Source organism: Neurospora tetrasperma (genome assembly GCF_000213175.1).
Source record: "Neurospora tetrasperma FGSC 2508 unplaced genomic scaffold NEUTE1scaffold_5, whole genome shotgun sequence".
Taxonomy (NCBI): domain Eukaryota; kingdom Fungi; phylum Ascomycota; class Sordariomycetes; order Sordariales; family Sordariaceae; genus Neurospora; species Neurospora tetrasperma.
The window spans coordinates 2892904-2904169 of record NW_009799103.1 but is presented as its reverse complement, the minus strand read 5'-3'; the positions used below and the strand labels follow the sequence as shown (position 1 = coordinate 2904169).

At 51.6% G+C, this 11266-nt stretch overlaps 3 protein-coding genes across 3 annotated transcripts; all 3 read left to right on the top strand.

Moving 5' to 3' along the window:
- Positions 1-838: 838 nt before the first annotated feature.
- On the top strand, positions 839-2725 carry NEUTE1DRAFT_67606 (uncharacterized protein; the record flags this gene model as incomplete). The annotated part of the gene is made up of 2 exons (XM_009855201.1): positions 839-1229; positions 1310-2725. The coding sequence occupies 2 exons, from the start codon at positions 839-841 to the stop codon at positions 2632-2634; spliced, it is 1716 nt and encodes a 571-aa protein (XP_009853503.1).
- A 2757-nt stretch (positions 2726-5482) lies between these two features.
- On the top strand, positions 5483-6165 carry NEUTE1DRAFT_103118 (uncharacterized protein; the record flags this gene model as incomplete). The annotated part of the gene is made up of 3 exons (XM_009855200.1): positions 5483-5609; positions 5825-5978; positions 6033-6165. The coding sequence occupies 3 exons, from the start codon at positions 5483-5485 to the stop codon at positions 6163-6165; spliced, it is 414 nt and encodes a 137-aa protein (XP_009853502.1).
- A 2869-nt stretch (positions 6166-9034) lies between these two features.
- NEUTE1DRAFT_124070 (uncharacterized protein) lies at positions 9035-10644 on the top strand (the record flags this gene model as incomplete). The annotated part of the gene is made up of 1 exon (XM_009855199.1): positions 9035-10644. The coding sequence occupies one exon, from the start codon at positions 9035-9037 to the stop codon at positions 10541-10543; it is 1509 nt and encodes a 502-aa protein (XP_009853501.1).
- Positions 10645-11266: the final 622 nt, after the last annotated feature.

Here is an 11266-nt window from a genome sequence, read left to right as displayed (position 1 = left end):
TCTCGTCCTTTGGTAAAAAGTGGAAGGGGGGGGGACCCCTGCCTACCCTGCAGTTGGTATCCAACCCTCTCGGCAGGGCGGGTACAGCTCGCAGGGGGGCCCGGGACGGAGCAAGGACGGGAAGCTCAGCGCGAGCCATTCTAGGGTCCCTCCACTAACATCAGATGCCATCTGACCATAACGGGCAGTTACGACGCTCAGCTTGGTCGTCATTTGTTCCATGCTGGATTTAAACTCGTCCATTTGACAAACGGAACTGTCCAGGTGCCTCACTGCGTCTTTTTCCCTGAAACTGAACAATTAGATTGTCACTCCGTCGCCGCCGAAACAAAGGCGGAATACTTTTGGCGCCCCACCTGCTTAGGCAAGATCGGCATTGTTCTTGACTCTTGACTTACTTCTTACACCTTCTTGTTTGTGTTTTTCCCATGCGCCGCCTTTGAATATTGCGGCGCAAAACCGATATAACTACCGCCCTCCTCAAGCTTCCCTCTCCCGCTCACCAAGTACCACGATACCAGCCTTGAAGATCGCCGCTGGACAGCCTCGTCTTTCCAACAAACAAGAGCCATTCACTCCTAGTATTGCTCATCGTGCCATTCCATCCCATCCGTCAAACAGCCTTACAGGATCCCACCTTCGTTTTTGCCCTCCAAGCACCACAGTGGACCCGACCTTGACGTGTCTGCGTGGCAGAGTCCCCGAGGCCGCCTGTACCCTCGTCAGAAGCCTCTCACTTGCCAGACTCGGTCACCGCAGTAGCCTCTGGCACCGTCAACCGATTTGCACATCGAATTACACCGTTCCTCGCCGACGTCATATTTATAGCGTCCCCACCATGGACCACTTTCCGCGACTACGCCCGCATCGGCGCAAACGAGACATCACCGCTCCCAGTTTGATCACCACACCTACTACCACCAAGTCAGAAAGTACTTCTGAGAAAACCGAGTCTCCTTCGGCTGAACTAACAACTCCCACCGCCACTCCTTCGCTACGCTCAGTCCATAAGCTCCGTCCCTTTCGAGTATTTTCACGTTCGTCCAAGAGGGCCCGCGAGTCTTCTCCCGCTTCGCACAAACAGACACCGACTGTCGCCGCCGTTATGGCTTCCAACGGTACCGCAGACCACCCTGCTTCGCCAGCCGAGAGCAAGACGTCGTCAGGGCAACAGCTCAAGAAAGATGGCCGACCCAAGATGCCCTCTTTCCTGGAATTAAGCGAGTCTGGTAAGCTCCATGGCTCGCCTTTTGGCGCTCTCACTTTTTTCCAAGACACATACACTAACAGGGCCTTTCACGTTTTACAGAAATTGAAAACAAGTTCCAAGAAATCATCTGGCTCGAGCGCAAGCGCATCCTAGAAGCGACACAGAACCCCTCACGAGATTTCCGCTGGGCCCGCGTAATGGGACCGCACCTTCGGCAGCTCGACAGATACGGCAACATACAACCCTGGCACAACAACCGAATCAAACTTCAGGTGCCTGAGGGCAAGATCGACTATATCAATGCCTCGCCTATTGTCCTACCCCCGACGGTTCTCACCACAGCCGATGGGGAAACAAGCAACACACAAGAACCGGATCGCTACATCGCCATGCAGGGCCCCAAACAATGTACAACCGATCATGTGTGGCGCATGGCAGTTGAGCAGCTCGAGAGCCCCGGCGTGATCGTCATGTTGACCGAGACTCACGAGGGCGACTTTGAGAAATGTTACCAGTACTTTCCCCGGACGACGGAGGATACCCCACTGGAGATCAATGAGGGGGACGAGTTCGGCGATGGCTTCCGTGCCACAGTTCGGTGCGTAGGAATCGAGGATACTCCGGCCGGTGATGCGATCGAGCTTCGCAAGATGGTGATCCATGTGCACAAGTCGGCTGGAAGGAAGAGTGTGGACAGCAAGAGCAATGGGTCGCAGAGCAAAAGGCAAACCCCAGAGCCGGAAAACGCAACCACCGAGGAACCCAAGATCACGTCGCCTCTGACCCAGATGGCAAAAGAGACGGAAGAGAACCTCACGATCAGTGAACCAGAAGAGACGGTAGGCCGGAACTCTGAAGAGGAAGAAGTCGAAGAGCGCATTGTGTGGCACTTCCTCTACAAGAAGTGGCCCGACTTTGGCGTCCCGGACCTCGCCGATCTCGACAGCTTCTTCACTCTCATGAGTCTATCTCGAGAGAAAAACGCGGGCCCTCACAACCCTCGCATTGTCCACTGCAGCGCGGGCGTTGGCCGCAGCGGTACCTTCATAGCGCTGGAGCATCTCATGCGGGAGCTGGACGCGGGAGTGTTGGAGAACTGGGATGAGCGCACTGCTGGCGTTGGCGAGTCCTTGTCTTCGCCCATCAGGACGTCGCAGGAGGAAGTCATGTCGCCCATAGGCAGCACAAAAGGCAGAGACGATAACGACTTGATTTTCCAGGTGGTCAACCAGCTCAGGGAGCAGCGAAAGACCATGGTGCAGGCCGAGAGCCAGTATCTGTTTATCTACCAGGTGATGCGTAAACTGTGGCTGGATAAGTATGGAGGTGATGGTGATGACTCGAGCTCGGGAGAGAGGGCGGCCAAGAGGCTGGAGGTTGATCCTGGCGATCCCTTCTTTGTGAATGGGTACTCGGAGAAGTAGAGCGACTCGTTGAGTCCTCCCATATTGCATTCGCGGACTAGACCCATGTCCTCATCTTCAGGCCTTCGTGTCTGGGATTATGGCCGGTCGAGTTAGCTGGTTCTTACTCCTGTTAGCCTATGGCTTGGAGCGGGTGCTCAATGAGCCACTGTCGAGGGACCATGGAGTTGAGGAGGCATGATGACGATAGTCAGAGGCGGTTAGAAGACAAACAGCTGCTAAACAGGCGCCTGGTCAAGAAGAAACCATAGACCGTGAGGTGTTACAGGAAAGAAAGAAAGGAAAAGTTAAAGAGCAGGAGAGGAAGGAACATGGTAGGTGAGTAAGGGGCAAGGTACCACCAAGTAACTCTAATCATCTCCTTGTGGACACAAGCATCCGTCGTCTTAGATACCCCCGTTGCATTTTTCATAATGTCATTGCATTGCATTGCTTATTACTCACTTCACTTTTTGGGCACATATCGCGGTATCAAGTTGTTTGAGGTTACAATAATTGCGTGTGCACTCACTCGCCTGCCTGGCCGGTGGTGGAAGGAAAATCTTTCCACAACTCAGTTACATAGCTTGCGCGTCCATTATCTTGTGTGTTGTGATACTCGTCTACGGAACTTTAAGCATGCGTCAACTCACCCCTTAGCGCCACTTACATGCCTACCACAAAGTCCTAAATTGACGAGCTCGGACATGATGACATGACATAAGTCAACCGCAGCGTGGATCGGATCGGCTTTGCGTGTACATATGGCGTCTCTTAGATTAGACTAGACTCGCGCATACATGCGTAAGTACTGATGCATGCCTACCTATTTAGAGGTACGCAAGGTACCAAATGCAAGATATTCATCATACATCCACGGTATGCTATACGTACTTTTTTTTTCGCGCGCGCATGAATATATATACATATATATATAAATGCGTATGTACGTCTTGCTTTTACTCAATTTTTGCTGTTGTTGTGCAGCCCATTTTCACTTCCACTTTCACTTTCTTGGTAAAAAAAACTGGTAGTGATCGGACCGGATACAGGTAGGTAGATATAACGAGCCGTATATGGATGGCATTGCTTGAAAGGAATCGTGTAGAGGAAGGGGTGGAGATAGAGAAGGAAAAAAAAAAAAAAAAAAAAAAAGAAAATGGAGGGTAAAGTAAGTCAACCAAATCTACCCCGAGCTCTACAGTATAGTAACTCATGGTCCGTGGCTTCCAGCTGTTTGGCGGCCATTGCTCGCGGTTATATGCAGAACGTACCTGAACCTAAACCCGTATGTTTTCGTTTTCAGCTACCTATACTATATGTAAGATGCACCACCGTACACGGAACCAAGAATGTACCTACACAAGTGTGGTATGCTGGTAGGTGTCGCGGATCGGATCAGTTAGTTCCCGTTTCGTCGTCGTCATCGTCATCATACCACACCCACCAACACATCGGATCAGGATCCGAGAAAAGCGCGAATCTGTGTTTTCTTGTGTCGGGTGTGGGTGTGGATGTGTGTGTGTGTGTGAATGTGGATGTGATAGCCAATATATCAAAGCCCGTGGTTGATGGCTCTTGAATACCTCTAGGTACCTACCTACCACGGACTGACAAATGCGCAAACAGTTCCGCTTTTATCTACTTTTGGTCGTCAAAAAACGTAGAAATGCGGGAATGGGAACCGCCAAAAAAATAAATAAAAAACATATGAAACATGACTTTTCCATCCAAGACATTGCAATGCTTGTCCCCGTCAATGATGAGAGCGAAAGTGTGTGTGTGTGTGTGTGTGTGTGCCAAGGGGAAAAAAAAAAAAAAAAAAATAGAAACGGGAAACGAGAACAGGGGTTACCACTACGTTTCTTCTAGCCTGAACATGAACATGAACATCGGACCGTAGCCCGTGGCTAAACAAAAGTGTTATGTTGACCGACGTTGTTCAAGCCAACGAACCAAGCTTTTGGTTGATCGGTCAGGTCAGCTGGGCCTTGGACAACGTCGGTCGACAATTTAACGTGTCTGGACAAGTAGGACTAAACGTGATTTTTATTTTCTCTTGGTGTACGTACAACTGCGTCCGACAATGCGGTACTTCACTAAAGTTTTATTTGGAAAAGGTACCAAACTCGGATCATATCATTATACGGGATAGAGAAAAAGAGAGAAAAGGACGTTGGACAAGCTTATCTAGTACCTTCCATGTCTTGCCTTGTGCTGGATAACAACAGATAGGACAAGACACGAAGAAGGTCTCGGAAGATGGTTTGGTTGCTTGCTGTTCAAATTCTCCTCCTCTCTCGTTCCCATGGGAAAACTCTGAAACTCGCATGTCTTGCACATTTTACCATTTAATAATGTCAGACAGACAGTGTGACAGTTCGTCATGACAGCCGCAGACTCAGGTCAATATCCGAAAGGGTGCATTCGAAAACTGAGATTGAGTAAAAAAAGACTTGATCAAGTCAAAGTGATGAGATGAGTTTCAGGAGGTACTAGTATAGAAAACGTGTGAAGTCGTCAAAGTCATTGATGGTTGTTGACTTCCAACTCATTGTGGATAGATAGCTTCAGAATAGTAAAAGATGCCAAGCCTTTTCTTCAGTATTAGGGTCATTGGTCAAGTTGAAAACGGTCTAGAACGAGTGGAGTCTCTTCACAGAAAAGAGAGAGAATTAAAAGAAGAGAAATGAGTGGGAAGGATCCAAAAAACACCACCTCTCGTTAATGCCCAAAAGGCGGATGGATACTCCCCATGTGCGTTTGGCAAGGGTCATACACATAACAGTTTCTTTTTCATCAAGCGGAAGTTCAAGGGTCTCGTTCGGGTTCGCAAGTGACCCGGTTATGATAGCTCGCTGAGAACAACATGCCCAGCCCCCAACCCTGTTCAGCCGCGTGTCTGCCATGTGGTGTGGATGTGCTGAAAACGGGCACGGCTTTTGGCAGCCGAAGGCCTGGTCGATCCACTCACAGTCATTCATTTTCGAAGGAGTGTAAACCACGTCCGTACCTTGCTTGGCTTTGAGAGCCCAGCTCGTGTTTGTTGTAGGCTTGTAGCCCAGTTTGGCGAGATGAATAGAGACGAGCTGGTATATACTGGGATCATTCTGCTACGTAGTAGATTGTGATGCCGAGTGCCGATTCGGCCACCACCTCTCTCTCACTGATTATCATGAGAATGAATGATGGACGAACTAGTGTGCACTAGTATGGGTGGAATGGCACGATGCTATGACTATCCTAGTACTTTCGGAGAAGATGGAAGGTTTGGAAGGAAATACCGTGGACTGTGGGTGTTGTCCGTTTGCGAAGAGAGCTCGTGTTGGTACGGAGCTGCCGTCGGGTCAAACAAGACTGGACAAGTCTCACCATGAAACAGTCCGATTGACGGTGATGTCAGCTGGCTTTTGATTCAGTTCTACGGTGAAAGACGAACGAAGAAGAGAAGATGGGTTGGGCCGCAAAAGGGTGTTTGGCACTAGCAAGACGTCCGGGGCAAAGCTGGAGCATGCTCGCCGGCCGAACAAGGGCCTCGGAAATGAGCGATAGACGCCGGTTGCTGATGGGCATGGCTGGTATTGTTGACAGCGGCTCGGTCTTCATCCAAGAATTTCGAACCACGCAATGTTTTGAAAGACAACCAAGTGGTCTGTAAAGTGTAACGCAGTTGAAATCTGACGGTTGCTATTTTGGTGGGTGAACACAACAAATGAAAATGCATGATTGACAGAGTCCGGGCGGTGAAGGAGCAAAAGACCCGGATGAGTACCTTGAAATGCTACCTGCCTACCCTTTCGGAGAGAGACGACGATGCCAGAGGCAGCAACCACCGGGACAAAAGCTAGATTGCGGTTGGTGAGGGTTTGTGGGTAACACGTATGTTCGTCGCAAGGACTCGCTTGTTGCGGAGTGGTGTATTCATCCTGGAGACTTTGGGTCTTGGGGTTCACCGGCACTAGCATGTGAAATTGTACCTGTTGGGGTGAAGAGGGCGGGGCCTGCAAAGTACTTGTACGACCGTGTTTTCGCTTGCCGTTTTGTTTCAAAGTCGAACCGAAAGCAACCTGGAGCCTTGTAACTGTTCATCACGAACCGTAAGTACCTCTCTAGTGTAATAATGGGCCAGAACTGAAGCGGTTCGCATCGACAACACCAACAAGGTTGCAATGATGCTGGGGGCTGCAGAACGAAGCCAGAAGGATGGATGCATTCAGTGGTCGATTTGCAGTTGACGAGACCTGCCCCACCATTGCATCGGAGCGGGTCTCGGTCGTGTGGATCCCCAGGTGTGTTGATCTTGACCAATGCAAAGGGCAGCATTGGCTGGGCCGGGACACCTGGGGGAGTCTGCAACAACCGCCATCCCAGCAGACCAAACCCCAGTGGCTCGACTTCAACCATCACCATCACCATCGGCATCTCATCGGTCTTGGTATGTAGTGTAGGTTGTGAGAAAGGATCCAAATGGGACAACACGTCGGCCCCCCTTGTCGGATGGCCCGGGACTCCGAATCCGGCAAAGCTGTGGACTAACACTGCTGCTGCCAATATCCACTCCCGGCCTTCTGGAAGCTTTCAAAAAGGACCACAGGTACGATCGGCCCTGCCCTGCATCTGGCAGAAGAGCTTGTTGACGTTCGAGGCTCCCGCGAACTCTGCCTCTCACCATATTTTATATGGGAACCCGACGACTCTAACAGGACCCGGCTGGTCACTCATCCCCTTTCCTCACCACTCATACACTATACTTTGACATACATACATAATTCATTCATCCCATCCTCTCACCCTCACTCTCACTCTCACCTGGAGCCCCTTGGCCCCCACCATAGTCGGCAACTGCTTTGGTAATCCCGTATCCCGTATCCCGTCCCGACCCGCTGTCCCCGAGGCACTTCAGTCAGCAGCAACAACAACAACAACAGACCAACAACCCACACACTACGGCGCTAGCCACCTTGCCAACCGAGACTAAAAGTCCACCCGGCGGAGATTGTACAAGTTCAACGGTGTCGAAAGAGAGGGTCTTCGGCCTTTGCCTCCCACATTCTTGCGCCGACTCGCCTCCAAACGGTCTGGACCATCAACGGCAATGGCACGTGGGGCTTTCGCAGCCCGCGAGTCCTTATTCTAAAGGTTAACCGCGCCCTCGATTTACATAAACAGTAAATTAACTTTTCCGGCTAATGCGAGGCGTCAAACTTTTAGCGATTTTCTTTCTTTTCACTGCGCCATTGCCATCACTGGACTAGTCTGCCCTCGGCGTGCACCAACGTACCTCCATTTTCACCACACCTCCTATCAATCCATCCTATATCCTCCCGGCGCAACTTGCCACGGGTTCACGCTGTGTGTGTAAGAGCCAGTCCGGATCTGTAAGACCGGCTTACATCAAACGGCATCAACCAGATATTATCACGGGGTTGTTTGGGGACAATACAAGACCAAACCCGGTGCCTTATTTGGACACCAGATAAGATAGGCCAGACACCATGACGTCGATTGTAAGTGAGCTTTGTTCCAGATTCACCCGAGCGCAACCCAAATCCTTGCCCCCGGGCCCCCTTTTGCTACCAAGTGAGTGTGGCATGTTCAGCCTGATGGTTGTTTCCACTCCAACACCCGGACCTCCAACTTCAACTACCCAACCACAAGCCCAATCTTACATCCTCATCCTCACTCCCACACCCACACCTTCCAACACCAACCAAGTACCTTCTCTTGATGCTCACCGCCTTGCCCTTTGCTCATCCTGCTTGTTTCTTCTTTGATCCTTTTCTGTCCTATCCCATCTCTTCCTGACCCTGCTCACTTCACCGGGACTGTCTTGTGTTCCCCCACGTTGCTGAACCGACAGGCTGGCGCGCTTGCAATTCGAGGTCGCAACGCTTGTGTTTCCTTCCTCTTGTGCTTGCCTGGCCTTGTCTAAGCAAGTGTGGCCGGGCATATAGACTGGCATCCTTTATGGCTAGTTGAGGTAGAGGTAACACTGGAAGTTGAGCAAGTCAGAAAGTAGGTGCCCAGGCCGGGTGTACGAGCACATGATGCTTGCCGTCTCATCCTGAATTTCGCGGCGGCGCAGAAAGCGTTTCTTTAATCTCTCTGTCTCGTAGCGACGGGAACCCCTTCCGGCCTTTCACACAAGTTTCCGGAACACTCCCATGCCAATTGGGTTACCACCATCCATCCCTTGATATTCTCTAGGGACGAGCCACCTCTGATAATCACCACCACCACACCCTCTACTATTACCATGTTCCTATCACACCATCACTACCCTCTCTCCTACTGCTCATGATTATAATCAGCTCTTCATCTCTTACAAGACAATGTTGCCTTGGTTCTGATCAAGGCAATGGATCTCGAGACCGAGACTTGGACCGCGTGTCCTTTGTTCGATTTCGTTGATTTCGACAAGATGCTAACACACACTCCTCGTCTCCAGCTATGTCTGGCGCATTATTGCGACCTTCACGGGCCCACCCCCTTGATGGTCACCGAAGGACTCCCTGTTCCATGCAGCACATGTTATGAGGAGGGTCAGCAACACGACCACAGCAATGTTACCGACCAGCCGGCTCCGAGTGCCACCGCAGCTAATGCCTCGGTCCATGCCGTAGCCGCTGCCGCCGAAGCGCTACGCCGAATGGACCTCGGCGGCGGTGGACTAAGAAGCTCTTCTGCGCCTGTATCCGAGGAGCAAGCTCAGGAATATCGCGCCTCGCTTCGCCGCGTCTCCCAGGCTGTTGGCACTTCCTCGGCCGTTGAAACTCCTCCACAAAGTCCGCAGATTCCAACCGGGCCCCCATTATCGCAACAGGAAAAGCGACGCAGCGATTCAGGATTCCGCAGGACCTATGACGACTACGTCACTCGCCGCGCCGGTCCGTGCGATAATTGCGCCTTGACGCTACCCAAACGACAAGAAAGTAGCAAAGACGCAAATCCGGAACCAAAGCCAGAGCAAGGGCCTACATTACGGACACGTGCTCCCTTTGCTCGCGTGTTCTCTGGAGGAATGGACGAACCATCACCGCCAATTTCACAAACATCCTCATCGATCCCGTCTGAGGACGAGTCGATCACCAAGTCTCGTCCCTCACATCGTCGTGCTGAAACCACGGCCTCACTAGCATCACGATCTAGCAGCAGCTCCGCCCAAGGGGTTACGGCACATACGCACTATCTCGACTATACCTCAACGCACGAGCCCGTTGCCGCAAATTCGTTTTCCATTGTTCGCGCATCTTGTCTGCGGACGCTCTCTCTGGAAACTCTTCCCCGACCTCCCGCTACAGGCTATCCTTCCTCAGGCGCCAACCCGGGGATTACGCCGAGCGCTTCACCCAGCCCCCCGGCTTACGTTACAACGCACAGTGTCGGCGCTGCAGCATCCGGTGGGCCAATATTCTTCGGCGACCCTTCTGCCGGCTACACAACGGCCTACATATTTCGAATTCCCGATGTCCATGCGCGAGGCCACAAGCGCGTGTACGCTTTCCTAGCCCTTAGCACCCATCGTGAGCGTCTTGCCATGAAGACCTTCGGATTCGTCGCTGCCGCGTTCCGTGACCTGGCGACCTGGATCCAGACACTGGCCGAGCAAGAAGCCGAAAGGTCCCTCCAGGAGTCATCAGCCAACAGCCCCGTCATGCCCGGAGGCCCTGGCTACGGAGGAAGCCTGCACTCGGAACCAGCAGCACCCGCCAACCACATTCCCACGGCCGGCGGACCGGGCGGCGGTAGCAGCTTTCTCATGGGCGGCGGCGGTCTGTCCAGGAGGATGGGCAGCGGTTTTTCTGCCTCTGGAGTCGCGCTGAAGCAGCGAGGCTTGGCTGAGCTGGTTGGTCTCCCTGACTTCTTTATTGAGCTTCATGCTAGGTTCGTGAAGCTCTTGCTTGACCTGCGTGTCGTCTTGGGATCATGAAGAAGACAGGAGTCTTTCACCGAAGACGCTTACGGACCACAATCATACTTGAACGAACGATCGTTGGCACCATGTACATATATCCATTCATCCATCCGCGCGGGCTGGTATCGATCGCCACAACATCCAACAGAAACAAAACCACCACCACCGCCGCCGCCGCCACTGCTACTACTATAACCGAGGAGACAGTGGTGTGTAACAATAGCTTGACTTCAATGTCAATGAAGAAGAAGAAGACTTCCACTAACAAAATAGCACTTCGATGACACACAAGACAGGCAGCGGATACGGCAGCAGTTGATATCACGAAATATGCAAAACTTGTTTTATGTGTGTGGGAGAGAGATTAAGTAATGGGTAATGAATTAATGACCTGGCAGAGGAGCGCGAAAGGCTGGGCGCGCGCATAGAAGTAGGGTGAAGCCGACCGAGCAAGCGAGGTGTACGACGAAGAGAAGGGAAGGAGAGAGTAGAGGTAGTATGTGAGGGGGGAAAGAAAAATACCAACCATCTTCTGCATTCGAGATTATTGATGCTTTTCTCCTGGAGTGTTTATCAATGTGGATAATAATGGATAAGCGGAAGCATCACGTGTTTCTTTTCTTTGGGGGGCTGTTGGATTCAACAACAGGCTAGATAGATGGACGGGAACGGGTAGATGGGTGGATAGATGTTTTGGATAGATGAGTAGAAGGTTGGATGATATGTGTGTAGTTAGGG